This window comes from Gopherus evgoodei, chromosome 2 (genome assembly GCF_007399415.2).
Source record: "Gopherus evgoodei ecotype Sinaloan lineage chromosome 2, rGopEvg1_v1.p, whole genome shotgun sequence".
NCBI classification, from domain to species: domain Eukaryota; kingdom Metazoa; phylum Chordata; order Testudines; family Testudinidae; genus Gopherus; species Gopherus evgoodei.
This window is the reverse complement of record NC_044323.1, coordinates 68313340-68332399: the sequence shown is the minus strand read 5'-3', so window position 1 is coordinate 68332399 and position 19060 is coordinate 68313340. Positions and strand designations below refer to the sequence as shown.

Below are 19060 nucleotides of genomic sequence, written 5' to 3'. Positions count from 1 at the left end.
GAGACAGAGGCTGAGATTTGAGCCGAGGTGAAGCGAAATTAGTCAAGAACAGGCAGTTAGTTTGGCAATCAACTAATATAAATATAGCAATTGAAGCTGTGCAAGGAGATGAGATCACCCAAATAAACAGTCTAAAGCAAGAAGAGGAGGGGGCCAAGAATGAGATCCTATGGAAGCAGAAAGACAACCCAGTGGAAGAGATGCCAAAGGAGTGGCCAGAGAGATAGGAGGATACCAGGGGAGAACAGATGACAGGAACTCAAGGCAGTGGCTGAAAATTACGAGCTCAATAGTTTAGAAATCAGGAAGTTTTACTATGCCCTCTTTGATTATGTCCAATAAATAGCTAGTGAAAGGTCTTTTCTGGATAGGATAGAGAGGAGACAGCAAAAGTTGAAAGAAAATCCTATTAGTAAATACCTCTATGCAGTCAGAAGGGTTAAACATGGAGCATGTGTGTTTATAAACCTTTCCTGTCTATAGTCAGGTCAGAGCAGACAGTTCTGACAGAAATAAAAAGCTGTGTATGGTGTAGACTCTGTCATCTTCTATGGTCAGAGTCAGACTGATTCCCAGGAAACTGAGCTTTCATTGAAAAATAATTTTGGAGAGCTTCTTGATGGGCCTCCTCAAAAACAGAGAAGTTAGAGTTAGGTGTGATAGTAAAATAAAAAATAAAATAAAATAAAATAAAAATAAAAAGAAATTAGCTGCCTTCATGAGTGGAAGGGCAAATATAAAATTGTTTTGCAGGCTAAAGTTGCTAAGGTTGGCTCATTGTGTGGGCCTGATCCTGTGGGATAACAAGCAACTGCAACTTCCATTGGGAAATTCAGTGGGAATTTCCGGCCGTGGATCAGGTTCATAGAAAACACACCTAAACCTTTTGGCTCATGCCAGTTTCTCCCAAAGCCAAATTATGAAGTCTTTTCTGAACTCTTACTTCTGCAAAATTCCCAGAGTAAAGACTGTACAAGGACTGTAGAATTTACCAACAAGGGTGAACTGAGTCTTAAGCATTTAAAATTATGTTATTTGAATAAAATAACCCAGGAAGAGGCCATGTGATAGGGTGCTCAGTGGGCTGGGTGGCCTAGCGGTTAGTGCACCTGACCTCTACCCTTTGTCTTGCTGTCAGGGGCAGAGGTGTAGTAGTAGTGCCTGGTTCCTGCCTGTAGGCTGGGAGTGTCTGGGCCTCCCCCATGCATCTGGGCCTTTTCCCTTAAGTGAGTTATGGGTGGGGGATCCAGGGCCTTCCTCTCCACCAGGTCCCTGCTCAAGGTCCTGTGGGAAGTAAGACTGACAGATTCCTTCCCACAGAGAGCCTAAATCTGGGCTACTTCTCTGCCATGCGCTCCTTCATTTGGGGCATGACTCCTATAGTCCAAACAGTCAATAGCTTCACAGGCAAGTCCAAATGAGCAGGGTGCTGCAAGACACGCTGCTTTTCAAAGCAGGTGGTGGTTGGAGAAAGTGGTGCAGGAGGCCTTACCCGCTGTGAGGTTCCCTCTCAGGCACAACCTTCTGTCTGGCTTCCTAGGGAAGGATTCTTCTCTCCTGCATCCTGTCCACCACCCCATGCCTGGGCTTCTCAGCTCCTTTAAACCTGATCTTGGGGCCGGTAGAGGTAGGGCTACCTTGGCCCATGATTGTCTTCTGGCCCAGTGTGAGGTTTGTATACCTCTGATACAAACTGTAGCAGTCATTCACCTTTGTGAGTAAAGTGTTCACAATATGGCATATTATTAATTATTATTATTTTACACACAATACAATAATTAAAAATGTTAAATGTATTTTAAAATAAACTGAAGATCATTTCCAGTATCAGCATGTTATACAGATCAGGTTTTGCTCTTTTTCTTTTTTCAAATCCAGGAACCAAAATATGTTTACATTTGCGCAAGTGTCTCCACAGAGAATAACAGTTACTATGGATTTACACCAGCATAAGTCAAAGCAGACTTCAGCCTAAACCTTGTGCACTCAGGGACATATCACTCAAGATAAGAAGAATTTCAGTATTCAATCCTTAAGGGCCAATCTTGCATTGTGTATAATGCAGCTGTGCTTGCGTGGAGTGCCAATGAAGTTCACAGAGCTTTGCATGATTGTTACATATCTGCCCACAAGCTATATATTACAGGACTAGGCTTTATGGGCTTGTGATGGGGTTTAAGGCCGAGACAGGGGAAGGCCTGGAGCAGTACTGGGCCAGGGAGGCCCTGCCTCTCAGGGACTGCTGCACATGCTCCTGAGAAGATGATCAGTATAAAGGGAGCTTCAGCCGCCTCAGGAAGAGGCCATTCATGGATGAACACTGCTCTGCAAATCAGGACAAAAATGTCTACCTACGGGACCTGGCTGCCAGTCTTCCACTGGTTACTAGACACTCTGGGAAGGAGGGAGAACTGTGGTCAAGGGCTCAAGAAGGCTGCAGGCATCAGCCCTAGACTGTGGGGACTTTGAAGCAAAGACTATGACTATACTCAACATGAGATGCAGGGGGGGTAGGAAGTGGCCCATGAAAGGTGACAAGTGGCCTAGCTGAACATAAGCTAGTGCATACCACTTCATTTTTAGGAGAAAGACCCTGGGTCCCCCTACCGGTCCTGGAGTTATGACCCCTGACATGAGGAGGGCAGAGCTAGGGGTTACCATCAAAAAATCCAGTCCAGATAAGACCTCATCCAGAGGACTGGGATAGTGTGAACTAATAGAATGGCTGTGTAATGCTCCCTCACTCACCCCAGAGGAGGGAGGTCCCTGGAGAGCTGTGATAGCCTGTCTCCAGGCTTGTCTCTGTTTACCTGAGTACTGGACTTGACAGGGCTCAGGCAGCCCGTCCCCCAACAGTCTTAAGGGGCTGGCTATAGCCTAGGCAGGGCTCAGGCAGCTAGCAAACAACACAGTCTTACAGGTAGGCTGGTGCCTGGGCTTGCAGGACTTAGGCAGCGGGCAAACAACAGTCTTCAGGGGCCTGGAGCCACTTCTCTTCAGAGTGAGAGCCCCTTGCAGAGGAATGAGGGTCAGCCACCCAGGGGGAGAGGCAGAGGGACGCAGGCCCTCCCTACTCCACCATGTACCAGCCCAGGACCCTGTCAGGGGCAGAGTCAGCGGGAATCCAGCCACAACACGCCGACGCTGGGGGTCTAGGCTCTGCAGCCAGCAACACGCCAATGCTGGGGGTCTAGGCTCTGCAGCCAGCCCTATGGGAGCTGTCCCTGGGCCACTTCCTGCCTCCCCTGGGTTGGGTACCTCCTGCATCCAGGTGTTGTCCAGCTCCTTCGGGTAAACAGCAGCGGGCATGCCAGGCCAGCTGTCATCCGCGTCTGGGGAGTAGAACAGGCTAGGCGGGGGATCTGCCTCTAGCTGCTCCAGAACCAGCAGGATGTCCTTCCCCTCTGCAGGTTTCCCCCTGAACGGGCTTCAGGTCTGGTCTTTTAGACTTCCGGCCCCGCCCTTCTCCTTCTGGCGAGTGGGGCGGGGAGGCTTAGACTCCACCCTCCAAGGGGCAGGTAGCATTCCCTCAGTCACCCTGGAGGAAGGAGGCCCGTCTGCCTCACTACAGGCTGGAGGTGGTGGCCCAGAACAATAGGTCTGCTGACCACCCAAAACACCCTGCCACTGAGCTTGTCTACACATTGCGTTACTCTGCACAAGGGGAGGGGAGTTAAATTTTAGTCTACACTCACGTGTTGCCCCCTAATGGGCCTGTGCAGACCTTGCTAGTGTACACTAAACGTTCCCCAGAGCGCATTAATGTAGTCCTGTTTCAAACACTACTACATTAATGCACACTAGTGAATTTTTAGTGTGCACCAACAAGCTTGTTTGCTGTACAATTTTCACACCTCCACTGCAGACCGACACATCATGTAGACAAGCCCTAAGTGTACATTTAAAATTCACAGTGGCATGTAAGAGTTATAATCTGTTTTATATTTCATGGTCTTTATTTACAATTTAAGACTTCATATGAAAAAGCTAAGAGGCACTGTCCCCTCCATTTCTGAGAGGAGAATATTAATCTATGGTGTTAGATACTGAAAAACAATATTCATCTTTTTTTTTAAAAAAAGAACTGAAGTAATTTATTATACCCATTTCAAATTATAATTGAAATATTTCATGAAGCTTAGCAGCTAATGTATTCTGGAGATATGCAACTCTTAGAATGAGAATCATTAGCCTTCAGACCACACACGTTCAAATAATCTCTACCCAACGCGGCCCCCACACACCATATTTTAATAACCTTTATCTCCCTAAATCTTCAGTAGATGGAAGATGTTTTAAGTCTCAGGGAGAAATTAGATACAGATATGAGATGACTTCTACTTTGAGGTGAAAAGGATTGGTTGAGACTGGATATATAGGTTATCTAAAGAAATGTACTTAGGTGCTACTTCAAAATCTTTCTTTTAGACTCCTGGCTCAGAAATTCACAAATTATATTCTTTGCAAGAAGTGTGGTGTGTAAAAATACTTCCATTGTATAAGATTTGGGGCTGGGGGGATGGGACAATGATGAATCTATTTGTCAAAATGTAAGGAAAAAATCAGACATTTCTAGAATTCATAGTGATTTAAGAATATGTATTATCACAAGACAAGGGTAACATTTTCTAATTTCCAAATTATAAAATACTGTAATGAGATACTACGTTACTATTACTTTCACAGTTTGCAAATAATTTCCATTTTGTTACACAGTTCCTATTCCAGAAAGTGCAGAATCAGCTTTCAGTGGGTGCCAAAACACAGAAATCTGTAGGGTGAGGAAGTGGGACACAGGAGAGTTTAGGGGGCATGTCTACATTGTTCTAGTGTAGCGTAGAGAACAAATAGCCAACATATGGGGTTTAAAAAAAAAATAAAGAAAACAACAGTACCAGAATTTAGAACTCCTGCACATAAGCATATCCTAATGGAATTTTGAAAGATAGCCCTACCATGTCCATTAATTACATTTTTCAAACTCTGCTGTTCTGGGTTCTTGATACTCAGAGGAATTGGAAAGACAAAGATCCAAATTCTGTTCTCTTTTATACTAGAGTAACAATTAAAAACAATTACACCACATACCAACTCCATCCTATCCCACACACAAACTTAACTGAGATGAGAATATTGCTCAGAGCCTTTTCTTCCAAAGTTATTATTCTGAGTTCTTCCTTGACTTTTTAAATGTTGTGTTGCCACTGTCAAAGTTAGAGCAGGTATGAATGTCGTTTATTCCTTATTTGATTATGTTAGAAATGTCATGGTATTTGTTAAAGAAAAATGAACTAAAAGTTAATCATTCATATATTTGTAGACCTTTTAAATAATCGCAAGTAGAGGCAGAATTATGCTGCCCTTAGTCAATTGCTAAGGTTCAAAATGAAGTATGGCCTTAATTTTTTAAACACAAATTAAAAGCAAAATAAAACCACAACTACTCTAAGATGACAAGGCTAACCTTTCAGATCCAGATTAACCAGTACACTCTGCTTTGTGTGTGCCCTGTCAACAGCAGCAAATCAGTCATAAAAACTAATTATACAAAATAGATGGATTTATGACTGCTTAAGACTTATCAGTGAAACTCCCCATTGAAATAAAAATCCTTATAACTTCCCATTTAAATGAGAAAAATAGAGGCTTACTAGTAATATGCCATTTCTTCTCATGTTAGTGGGCCTTGACAAAAATCCATAATAAACTATAGCCCTTGAGGAAAGCACTTGCTCTCTAATGTTTCACTGTTTGAAATAAATATTATCAGGTCGTGCATTTTTTTTCCCCTGTTGAAAAATGCAACAGCAGCTTCTTTCTAAAAAGGAAAGGTACTCTGCTTTCATGGAAAAAAAAAAATCAAATATTTCCAGATCTTCCAAGAATGGAGACAGTTCTAGCTGCTTCAAAATACTGCTTTAAAAACATAAAAAAAAATATTTTCTTTTCTGTTTCTGAATTTAATTTTGAATTACAGAATACTTTATTTTCCAGGGCAATGACTCAAAGCTTGTTGAAATGTGGGGCAAGATCTAAATTAAAACAAATAAAAAACATTGCATTTTCCATATCATTAGTTCTTTGATTTTGTTTACATTTCTAGCCCCAAAAGTCCTACATGAATGTACTTTTTTGAATTTTAAAAAGGGAACTTCAAAAGAATTTCCACCCCGACTCCTTTATTTAATGGTGACTACATCTCAAAATGTTGAAGTATCAATAGTATTTATCAGTGTTTGTTGGAAACTATACAGACCTTCTTTTTTATCTTCTGGAGCAATCTTCACCTTTGTATCTGTTATATCTTTGAAAGAGGCCAGAAACAGTACTACATCTCCTTTCTCATTCTTTATAGGAACAATGTCCAGTAGGCACCAAAATGAAGACCCTGCAAGGATACAGAATGAATTAAATTCAAACAGCTGTCTTTTTGCTGAAAAAATCCAAACTATTAAAGCTGCAACTAATGTAATTCTAATAAAAAATCTTATTTAGAAGGTCAGGAAATCACAGATGTTCAGCTCATGTAAATCTCTTTGCATCATCGGTCGAAGCTCAGTAATGCTGCATTCTGTGGAATCAAGGCATTAATTTAAATGCAAAATTTATCTACTGGGAACATTAATAAAGTTTAATGAAGCTTCTCACTTCTCTCAAACCAAATTTTCCTTTGAAATCTTAACTGATGCTGACACTTTCTATTTTAATGCAGTATCTGCCACTACGTTAACTCTGATATCTAAAGCTTCCATGTTTACTATGAAATATCTTTACCTTAGATTAAATTATCAAATTTGGCTCTCTGATCATCCCTTGTCAGAAAACCCAGCAGCTAGTATATTGCTTCACTAATTCGAAGATACTTAAACTAATCAGACTTGTGACTTAAAATAGAAAGTAAAGTACAGTTTTTCAAATCTGAGCTGTTAAACTTTGGCAAGTGAAAACTCAAAAGTCCTTGTATTTCATTTGAGTGTTATAATACCCACATTTTATCTGTGAAAATTAGTGACAATAAAGATCTTCCCTGTTACATGTTAACTGCAGAAATAGCAGTTAGTACCCTGGGTAAAACAATATATATTTTTTTTAATGTAAAACTCAACTTGCCTATTTAGTGTCAAATTGTTGTATAAATAGGAAGATTTTTAAAAAAAAAAAAAGTCACATCATCCTTGCAAAACAGGACATTAAGTCTGATGGTTTTAAGCACTGGGGTTGTAATTCACCCAGATAATTCAGCATAGAAGCTAATTATTGCCAGTGTGTTGGTGTTGTACTGCTGCATAGTTCAAGCACATTGTGAGTACAGCTGAGATCACACCAAAACCGTAATCCAAACCCCACTGATTTTGGGGTATATCAGTCTAGATTTTAACTACAGATGGCAGCTTAGGCCCATCCCTGTAAGTCACAAAGGAAAAACAATTCCCCTCAGACACTTCCAACATACCAGCAGACCACTAATGTTCACAATGGGATGCATCATTGTTATTGGACTAAGTATTTTTCATTTGAAATCTGTTTTTGAGCATGCCTGACCCTGAGACTCCTATATTCTACCCACCTCACTGCTCTTTTGGTAACAATTTGATACTCAAAGGCTACTTCCAGTTCTCATGAAATAAAACTAAACATGGCCACTGGGCGACTAGCTATCGCTGAAAATACATAGCTAATATGTAAATAAATATGGCTGAGCTCAGAAAAGATAGATTGGAAGAGCAGATCAGAGCTGCTTGCTTTTGGCGCTCTTGTCCCTGTCCCCATTTTCTTTCATCTCAACTTTGCAGTTTAAGAAATGGTACCAGGCACTGCAAATTTGCTTACAATTCGGCTGTCTAATCTAAATGTTAATATAAAATCAACTTGACTGCCTCTTGAGAGCTGTGGCCGAGCGTAGCAGGGGATATAGCAGTTACCCTGGAAGTGTTATTGCAGTTGAAGCTCCAGTAGAAGGCTTCAAAGGAAAATCAATTGTTCCTCTTCCACTGCAGTCACAGCTCTCTGGAGGCAGTTAGGCAGCTTTTAGTTAGGTTAGTAAATTTAACCTGCAGCTGGGATCAGGTTCCCAGTTTGAAGGAAATCAGGAAAGTGAGAAAGGGAGGAAAGGATATGGCAGATGAAACAGAATGGGTCTATACTGGGTTTTAACTATTTTGTAAACTGTGAAAACAGTGCAAGCAAAGATACCATCATAAAAAAAGGGTAGAAATGGGAGATCAGAAGCAAAAGATTTCTGCCTGCTTATTCCCCCTTTCTCCATTCTGAATCTGATTGGTGCTACTTCCTATCCTCCTTGAACTTCTCTATTTTTTTTTAAATCATGTTCCAGCCTTGGCCTTCAAAACATCCTTTGGCAAGGAGTTCCACAGGTTGACTGTGCGTTGTGTGAAGAAATACTTCCTTTCGTTCATTTTAAACCTCTGCTGATTAATTTCATTTGGTGACCTCTAGCTCTTGTGTTCTGAAAAGGAGTAAATAACAACTCTTCCTTATTTACTTTCTCCACATCAGTCATGATCGTATAAACGTCTATGATATCCCTCCTTAGTCATCTCTTTTCCAAGCTGAAAAGTCCCAGTCTTATTAATTGCTCCTTATATGCAATGTTCCATACCCCTAATCATTTTTGTTGCCTTCTTCTGAAATTTTTCCAATTATAATATATTTTTTGAGATGGGGCGACCATATCTGCATGCAGCATCCAAGATGAGGGTGTACCATGGATTTATATAGAGGCAATATGATATTTACTGTTTATTATCTGTCCCTTTCTTAATGATTCCCAACATTCTGTTCACTTTTTTGACTGCCAGTTCACACTGAGTGGATGTTCTCAGAGTTTTACCCCAAGATCTCTTTCTTGAGTGGTAACAGCTAATTTAGACCCTCTCATTTTATAGGGGGTTGGGATTATGTTTTCCAGTGTGAATTAATTTGCATTTGGTAACTTTATCTGAAATGATTAATTTGATTCTGAGACCTAGGGAAATTACTGTCAAACAAACTCTCTGTCCTTACAAAAGTATTTACAATACAGAGAAAGCCTTTCAATATTGCACAATGTGCAACACTCGCTTCAGTTAAAATAGCTGCATTACAGTGGATTCAGTGAGTGAATAATAATCACTAAGCTTGCTCAGCATTTTTATGTTGTTTGTTTCATGTCTGGTTTTTGTCAGCCATATTATCTCTTTACATATCTTTTCTTATTTTCCTCCTAAAGTAAACACTGTCTGAACAAAGCAAATAAAAACTGCTGAGGAGACCACCAACTTAAAATAGATGCATATACTAATTCTCTCATGAGCTACAAGTTAACTCCTGGAATGAAGGAACCACATGATCTGTGATTGGTAGTGGGGTCTTTTAACCATAATGTGGATCAACAGTTTGAATTCTGCACCGTTCCTTAACAACTGTCTACCCAATTGCAGTCTTAGAAAAAAGGCCATGGAATGAATGGGTATGGAGGTGAAGTATCCCCTCAGCCCAAGAGAGGTGATTTCCTAAGTCAGGGTTTAGACCAGGGGTGGGCAAACTACAGCCCACAGGCTGGATCCAGTCCATGAGCTGTTTTAAATCAGCCCACGAGCTCTCGCTGGGGAGCAGGGCGTGGGGTTTGGCCCCGTTCCGGTGCTCCAGCCAGGGTGGGGGCCACACCATGTGGCTTGGCCCCACTCCAGCGCTCCACTCAGTATGCTGGGTCAGGGACCGCACCATGTGGCTCCCAGAAGCCGCGGCATGGCCCTACTCTGGGGCATAAGGTTGGGGGCCGCACAGCTCCACTCCAGAGCTAGCAGGGTCGGAGGCCACTCCATGCATAGGAGCCAGACAAGGGACATACCACTGCTTTTGGAAACCACTTGAGGTAAGGGCTGCTCAAAGCCTGCACTCATGAGCCTCTCTCCATGCCCCAATCCCCTGCGCCAGCCCTGCTTCCCCACCCACCTCTCCAACCTCCTTGATCCCAGCATGGAGCATCCTCCTGCACTTCAAACCTCTCATCCCCAGCCCCACCCCAGAGCCCACACCCCCAGCCAGAACCTGCACCCCTTCCCACACCCCTGCCCCAGCCTGATCCCCCTCCCACCCTCCAAACCCCTCTGCCCCAGCCCAGAGCACCCTCCTACATGCCAGACTCTTCATCCCCAGCCCCATCCCAGAGCCTGCACTCACACCCTCCCTCACCCCAATCTCAATTTTGTGAGCATTCCTGGCCCACCATACAATTTCTATTCTCTGATGTGGCCCTGAGACCAAAAAGTTTGCCCACCCCTGGTTTAGACAGATCATGAACAGTTTGTACCTTTCCTGAAGAAAGAGAGTAGACTTCAATTTTCAATGCTGTCAAATTTTCACTGGGAAAAATATGATGCAACCCACTGCATATGGTCTGCACATTGAAAAGCTGTATGACACAATGTTATATGCCCAGGGGTGGCTCCAGGCCCCAGCATGCCAAGCGCGTGCTTGGGGCGGCATGCCTTGGGGAGCACTCTGCCAGTCGCCGAGAGGGCAGCAGGCAGGCAGGCTGCCTTCGGCAGCGTGCCTGTGGAGGGTCCGCTGTTCCTGCGGCTTCAGTGGAGCCGCAGGACCAGCGGACCCTCTGCAGGCAGGCCTGTGGGAGGTCCACCGGAGCTGCAGGACCGGTGACCAGCAGAGCGCCTGCTGCGGCATGCCGCCGTGCCTGGCGCGGCAAAATGTCTAGAGCCGCCCCTGTATATGCCTATAGCAGGATTTTTTACTTGTTAGATAAATAAAACCTAATGTTACTATTATTCTGTTGAGAGAACTCTGTTTCAGGATGGGAATTCCTTTCCTGCTTCAGTTACTGTATACAAAGGGCATTGTCAACAAATCATTGTCTACCAAAAAGATTTCCTTTGCAGCTTTATTTTTATGGGCTTTATTTATTGACCCTGGCTACTTCTCTATCAGAAAGCTTCCTTTCTTTCTATTACAGTAAGATCTGAAGCCTCAAAATATATTTTAATATCCTTCAGCAGAGAATAACACACCACAGGACAGGAGGGAGAGGCAGAACAAAAAAAAAATCTCATCACAGAGCAATCCAACTAGCCCAACAGTTGTTCTCAGCAACACTGAGGTGACTATTTTATGGTCCCCCTCTCATCCACAGCTCCTTCTACCCATCCTCCACTCCCACTGTCAAAATAAGCACTAATTGTCTTCAGCTGGGAGTCTGTGCAGAAACTGAGATACTAACCTTTCTTCAAAAAACCAAACAACTTTAAAAGTTTCAAGTAGCACACTACCTTTATAATGCCAGAAACTTTAAAAGATAAGTATTGATGTGTTTCCCACTCCAGCTACTGAGATCTGCTTAAGTCTCAGTTGATGTGTGATCATGAGCTCCGGTGATAGCACCTGTCCTGCACGAGTATTGAAAGGGCACGGAGCACAAGCTAAACTCTCTAAATCTTGCCCCAGCATACACCAGGATCAAAGTAAAACGAGCAACAGAATCTCTTGGGGGACGGTCTCTTCTTTGGCTGGTCTAAAATTTTGGACAGGGACCTAGAGGGGATGTCTCCAGGGTATTATAAAGGCATTAGAATATAGAGATGGAACTGAGGCTACATATACTGGCTGTTTGTTGATAAGTTGTAATCAGGGTTCTGAGGATTTTGCTGTATAATAGGACCAAATTCTGTAGCAAGCATCTCCTAAATTAAGTGGTAAGTAACTTATTATAGCTGCATTAAATATCCTTCATTCCCATCTGCCATGGCTACCATGGCATAGGCCTCGTCCAGACTAGGGGAGGAAAATCAATCTTAGATACGCAACTTCAGCTACGTGAATAACGTAGCTGAAGTCGAATATCTAAGATCGAATTACTCACTGTCATAAACAGATAGCTAAGGGTTAATGTCTCTTTCACCTGAAACACCTGACCAGAGAACCAATCAGGAAACCGGATTTTTTCAACTTTGGGTGGAGGGAATTGTGTGTCTGAGTCTTTTGTTTCTGTCTGCCTGCTTCCTCTGAGCTTTGGAGAAGTAGTTCTATTTTCTAGTCTTCTGTTTCTAAGTGTAAGGACAAAGAGATCAGATAGTAAGTTCTATGGTTTCTTTTCTTTGGTATTTGCATGAATATAAGTGCTGGAGTGCTTTGATTTGTATTCTTTTTGAATAAGGCTGTTTATTCAATATTCTTTTAAGAAATTGCCCTGTATTGTGTCATCTGAATACAGAGAGACTATTTGTATTTTTTCTTACTTTTTTATATAAAGTTTTCTTTTAAGACCTGTTGGAGTTTTTCTTTACTTCAGGGAAATTAAGTCTGTACTCACCAGGGAATTGGTGGGAGGAAGAAATCAAGGGGAGAGCTGTGTGTTGGATTGCTAGCCTGATTTTGCATTTCCTCTGGGTGAAGAGGAAAGGGCTTTTGTTCCAGGATTGGGAACAGAGAGGGGGAATCACTCTGCGTAGTTTCACAGAGCTTGTGTCTGTGTATCTCTCCAGGAGCACCTGGAGGGGGGAAGGGAATCAGGATTATTTCCCTTTGTTGTGAGACTCAAGGGATTTGGGTCTTGGGGTCCCCAGGGAAGGTTTTTCAGGGGGACCAGAGTGCCCCAAAACACTCTAATTTTTTGGGTGGTGGCAGCAGGTACCAGGTCCAAGCTGGTAACTAAGCTTGGAGGTTTTCATGCTAACCCCCATATTTTGGACGCTAAGGTCCAAATCTGGGACTAAGGTTATAACACTCACCCGTCCAGACGGCGCGGGATCGATGTCCGTGGCTCTCCTTGTCGATTCCGGAACTCCGTTCGGGTTGATGGAGTTCCGGAATCGATGTAAGCGCGCTCGGGGATCGATATATCGCGTCTAGATTAGACATGATATATCGATCCCCGAGCAATTGATTTTAACCCGCCGATACGGCGGGGTAGTCTGGATGTGGGCATAGAGGGGCATGGCTATGCTTGGGCCAGGACTAGCAATGCTTTAACTCAGTTCTGTTCACGTGAAAAGCTGGAGAGTTAAAAAGAGCTGCAGATAGATTTTAGCAGGGCAAGATGACCAAAATAAACAAACAAAAACAAATAAGTCAGGTTCCTGGCTGCAGCAAAATAGCAAATTCCATTAAAAAAAATTCAGCCCTCTTGTGTATATACATGATGATACAGTCTATAACTGAATGATCTACAAGACCCTGTGGATGCATGGGGTGTACAACGAATAAGGCAGAAGATTGTAAAAGCAACAAGGAGATTTTCCTGTGTTTAAGGCCTTGGACTGGTACCCAAGAGAGCTAAGTTCCATTCTTAGAGATCTGCCACAAACTTTCAGTGCCATATAGAGTCACATTAATATAATGCACATCTAGGAGGGGGCTGAATTAAGATGGCACAGGCAACCTTAATTCTGTCACTTCCTAACTTTGGAGAGTTTGACTTTGCAACCTTAATGTTCTTTTAATTTTTAATACAATATATAGTATGTTTAAGGCATAATATACAGTATAGTTTTCATATACTGGTAGATTACTTAGGGACTCTAGCATACATAGAGCAGTATATATCCACATTTACTTTCTGTCTTTGTTTACTCACACTTTTCCTCTCTCTCCATTCACTGATTGAAAGTGATGTCATTGAAAGTGATTTGAAATCCTTCAATTACACTGCCTTGGATTCCACTGAACAAAAAGTGAAAAGCTAAGCAGTTCCTGCTGCAGCCATGTGACTTTCTTCCCTTGTCCTTATGTGCACTACTTATTTTTACTCTGCTCTAATTTCCTTTTTCCTATCTCCTACAACAGATTAGGAGGAGACTCCATTTAAAAAGACAGTGACCTCCTAGTGTCATAAATTTACCAGATTAATATCCAACAGTTAGGAAAACACATAACAAAATTATTTTTTAGGGTCTGACCCCAACACCATTGAAGTGAATGGAAAGATTCCCACTGATGTGAATAGTTTTTGGATCTAAGCTGTCTGCAGTTCCCCCAATTATTTTCCGAATGTACCAATTACTACATTAGTGGTGGCAGGTTGGCCTATACAGCCCTTATAGAGCATTAATCTAGAAAAAGTTTAGTTAGCTTTTGTTTCAGATCTCCATTTTTTTTTAACGATAGACTAGGTTCAATAGGTTTTTTCTAGCTATAGCATTTAGTGGTTGTTGTAACTAGTGATATAATTATTCCCCTAGTATACTGTAACTGAAAAACAAACACACACCCCAATGAGTTTCTTGTATTTGGATCATTTACAACAGTGATCCTCCAACTTTTGTCTCTGTGGAGTAATTTGTTAGAGAAAGATCCTCTCCAGATCATTCCCCTTCTCCACATTTCAATCCCTCCACTGTTTTGTTCTCAACGTATTTCCTTCTCTCGACCTCTATTATTTCCCTTTATTTGGCAGTCATACAACCAGCAGGCATTGTTTACTTCCCCTTGATCACCAGCATTGCTGTATCCTATCATTAAGGACCATGTACACATACTTGGTGCCTAATGCTGCTGGATGCTAATAGCTCAAAGTTCAGAATAAGCAAGTAATCACACTAGCGAATGTACTTTTTTCAGGTAACTGAGAATGTACTGCTGTCCCCAAAAACTAGATTAAAAGGAATTTTTACTCTCAAAAATAAACAGTTCATTTTTATAAGTTAATGAAATATCCAGTATGTATAATGAGTTTTATTTCTGTCTTTTGTTTGTTCCTTGTTGCATTGCTTCAAAAACGTTATCTAATGTATTCATCATCATGGATGGCAATATATTCAGCTGGAAGTTTTAGAATAAATACAACATTATTTTAAAACTAAATAGTCAGACAAGTGTATTGTTCTTTGAGTATCATTCTGAAGCCCCCTTTTAAGGAATAACATTAAAATGTTAAGTATCAGAGGGGTAGCCGTGTTAGTCTGGATCTGTAAAAGCAGCGAAGAGTCCTGTGGCACCTTATAGACTAACAGACGTATTGGAGCATGAGCTTTCGTGGGTGAATACCCACTTCGTCGGATGCATGAAGCTCATGCTCCAATACGTCTGTTAGTCTATAAGGTGCCACAGGAGTCTTTCCTGCTTTTACATGAAAATGTTAGTTGTTTTCATTTACAAAAACAAGACTGGATGCAAAACTCTTCCTCCGAGGTAAGAGTTTCTAGTCATCTTGTTCTAATCATGAATTTGGCATAAATTAAACTGTGTACATGAGGTTTCTGGTGAGTTGAAGCTCATCATGTCTCCTGTGGTGAAGCAGCTATTTCCACAAACTGCCTTCATGATGTAATTCTCCTGGAGTCAAAAGCTTTTGCATTTGCTCCAGTCTCACTCCTCTTATAATGAATAAAAGACGGTTACTCACCTTTGTAACTGTTGTTCTTCGAGATGCATTGCTCATATCCATTCCAATTAGGTGTGCGCGCGCCACGTGCATGTTCGTCGGAAGATTTTTACCCTAGCAACACTCGGTGGGTCTTCTGGGTTGCCCCCTAGAGTGGCGCAGCCATGGCACCAGATACATACCCCTGCCAACCCAACAGCCCTTCAGTTCCTTCTTGCCGGCTACTCCAATAGTGGGGAAGGAGGGTGGGTTTGGAATGGATATGAGCAACACATCTCAAAAGAGCAACAGTTACAAAGGTGAGTAACCGTCTTTTTTTCTTCAAATGTTTGCTCATATCAATTCCAATTAGGTGATTCCCAAGCCTTACCTAGGCGGTGGGGTTGGAGTGAGATGTTGCAGAATGCAGAACTGCTGAGCCAAAGGCTGCATCATCTCTGGACTGTTGAACCAGAGCGTAATGTGAGGCAAAGGTGTGGACCGAGGACCAGGTAGCTGCGTGACATATCTCCTGGATGGGTACATGAGCCAGGAAGGCGGCAGATGAAGCCTGAGGCCTGGTAGAATGTGCGGTGAGGTGGCTCAAGGGAACATGAGCCAAGTCATAACAAGTACGGATGCACGCCGTCACTCAAGATGAGATCCTCTGGGAGGAGACAGGTAGGCCCTTCATTCGGTCTGCCACTGCGATGAAGAGTTGGGGCGTTTTATGAAAGGGTTTTGTCCGCTCTATATAAAATGCGAGCACTCTATGGACGTCTAGGGAGTGCAATTGTTGTTCCCGTCGTGACGAGTGTGGCTTCAGGAAGAAGACCAGAAGGAAGATGTCCTGGTTGATATGAAAGGCTGATACCACTTTAGGGAGGAAAGCCGGGTGTGGTCGCAACTGCACCTTGTCCTTGTGAAACACAGTATACGGTGGGTCCACCATGAGAGCCCTAAGCTCGGAGACTCATCTGGCCGAAGTAATGGCTACGAGGAAAGCTGTCTTCCAGCACAGGTATAGTAGCAAGCAGCTTGCCTACAGCTCGAAAGGGGCAGACATAAGTCTGGTTAGAACCAGGTTGAGGTCCCAGGTTGGGGCGGGATGGTGTACTTGGGGGTATAGGCGGTCCAAGCCCCTGAGGAACCTAGAAATCATAGGGTGTGAGAACACAGAGCGGCTACTTTCCCCTGGGTGGAAGGTAGAGATGGCCGCCAAGTGCACCCTCAATGATGATACCGCTAGGCCCTGTTGTTTGAGAGACCAGAGGTAGTCCAAGATGGTGGGGATCGAGACCTCGGTGGGAGTAACATCATGCGTTTCGCACCAACAGGAGAAACGCTTCCACTTGGCCAGATACGTTGACCAAGCGGAAGGTTTCCTGCTACCCAGGGGTACTTGTTGTACTGAGGCAGAGGAATGCAACTCGGACTGGCTTAACCACGCAGCAGCCATGCTGTGAGGTGAAGGGACTGCAGGTCTGGGTGGTGAAGTCTGCCATGGTCCTGAGTTATGAGGTCTGGGCAAAGAGGCAGAGTAATTGGGTTGGCTATCAACAGGTCGAGCAGCATGGTGTACCAGTGCTGCCTGGGCCATGCTGGAGCGATCATGATCAGGCGAGCTCTGTCCCTGCAGAGCTTTATCAGGACCCTGTGAACCAGCAGGAACGGTGGAATGGTGTAAAGCAGTTGGCTCGTCCATGGCATCAGGAAAGCGTCCGAGATCGTACCTGGGGAGAGGCCTTGGAAGGAGCAGAACATCTGGCATTTCTTGTTCTCGCGGGAAGCAAAGAGGTCTATACGGGGAAAAGCCCCACTTCCGGAAAACAGAATGAATAACATCTGGACGAATAGACCGCTCATGAGACAGGAAGGATCTGCTGAGTCGATCCGCCAGAGTGTTCCGAATCCCTGGGAGAAAAGACGCTACCAGGTCTATCGAGTGGGCTATACAGAAGTCCCAAAGCTGGATGGCTTCCTGACAAAGGGGGAAGGACCGTGTCCCTCCCTGCTTGTTTATGTAATACACGGCTGTTGTGTCTCTGTGTTCACAGACAACACAATGGCCTTGCAAATGCTGTTGAAACGCCTGGCACGCAAGGCGGACTGCTCTCAGCTCTCGGACATTGATGTGCAAGGCCAGCTCCTGAGACGACCAAAGGCCTTGAGTGCGAAGATGGCCGCGGTGAGCACCCCAGCCGAGAGATGACATGTCCGTCATCAGGGACATAGAAGGCTGAGGTGGATGGAACGACATCTCTGCACACACCAGGGAGGGCGTCAACCACCAGTCGAGGGAGGCTAGGATGCTCGGGGGAATCGTGACTATCATGTCTATGGTGTCTCTGCCTGTGTGGTATACCAAGGCGAGCCAAGATTGGAGGGGACGGAGGCGTAGCTGGCGTGTTTGGTCACGAACGTGCAGGCAGCCATGTGACCCAGAAGACTGAGACAAGTGCGAGCCAAAGTTGTCGGGAAGTTCTGTAGGCCTCAGATAATTGTTACCATCGCCTGAAACCGAGGCTGTGGTAAGCAGGCTCTGGCGAGACTGGAGTCCAGAATGGCCCCAATGAAGTCTATCCTCTGTGTGGGAACCAGAGTGGATTTCTCTGTATTGATCATCAGGCCTAGACTCATGAATAGGTCCTTGACAAGGTCCACATAATGGGTGACTTATGCCTCGGAGGTCCCTCGAATGAGCCAATTGTCGAGATACGGAAAGACGTGTATCCGACGGCAGCGGAGGGAGGTGGCGACTACAGCCATACACTTTGTGAATACTCTTGGGGCTGTAGAAAGGCCGAACGGAAGGACCGTAAACTGGAAATGTTGACGGTTGGCTACAAACCAGAGGTACTGTCTGTGTGGAGGACAAGTGGCGATGTGAAAATACGCGTCCTTCTATCGACGGCCGCATACCAGTCTCCGGAATCCAAGGATGGGATGATGGTCCCCAGGGATACCATGCGGAACTTCAACTTAATCATGAACTTGTTGAGTTCTCGCAGGTCTAGGATAGGTCTGAGACCTCCCTTTGCTTTGGGGATTAGGAAATAGTGGGAGCAGAACCCCTTGCCCCTTTCATCCTTTGGTACCTCCTCTATGGCTCCCATGGCAAGGAGCATCCGCACCTCTTGTAAGAGGAGTTGCTCGTGAGAGGGGTCCCTGAAGAGTGACGAGGATAGGGGGTGGAGGGGGGGCGAAATAAACTGGAGGTGGTACCCAAGTTCCACCGTGTGTAGGACCCAACGATCCGAAGTTAGCTAGGACCATGCAGGGAGGAAAAAGGAGAAGTGGTTGTAAAAGGGAGGGAAAAGATCCTGGAAAGTAACTGGTACACCATCCTCAGGCGCACCTTCAAAAATTTGGCTTTGGCCCCGTAGGTGGCTTGGAAGGACCCTGATTTTCGCCCCCTTGGGGTCCTGACTGCCATCTACAACCGGCTCAACCATGTCTTCTGACAAAGTCCTGCCTCTGTCTAGGCAGAGGGTAAGGTCGGTGAGGCTGGGGGTGGAAAGGCTGATGCTGAGTCACAGGCGTGTGCATGCCGAGAGAGCGCATAATGACCCTGTTGTCCCTCAGGTTTTGCAGCCTAGGATCAGTCTTTTCAGAAAAGAGGCCTCCATCATCAAAGGGCAAGTCCTGTATGGTATGCTGTAGTTCCAGCGAGAGGCCTGACACTTGAAGCCATGAAATTCATCTCATGGCAACTCCCGAGGCCAGAGTCCTGGCTGCAGAGTCTGCTGC

General features: G+C 44.1%; 1 protein-coding gene across 1 annotated transcript in view; it reads right to left on the bottom strand.

The window, feature by feature from the left end:
* Window positions 1-19060, bottom strand: part of KCNH8 (potassium voltage-gated channel subfamily H member 8) — a 360755-nt gene that overhangs the window by 201580 nt on the left and 140115 nt on the right. Inside the window, exon 3 of the mRNA XM_030550923.1 lies at window positions 6257-6388. Coding sequence (XP_030406783.1) covers window positions 6257-6388 — 132 coding nt within the window. The remainder of the gene's footprint in view (window positions 1-6256; window positions 6389-19060) is intronic.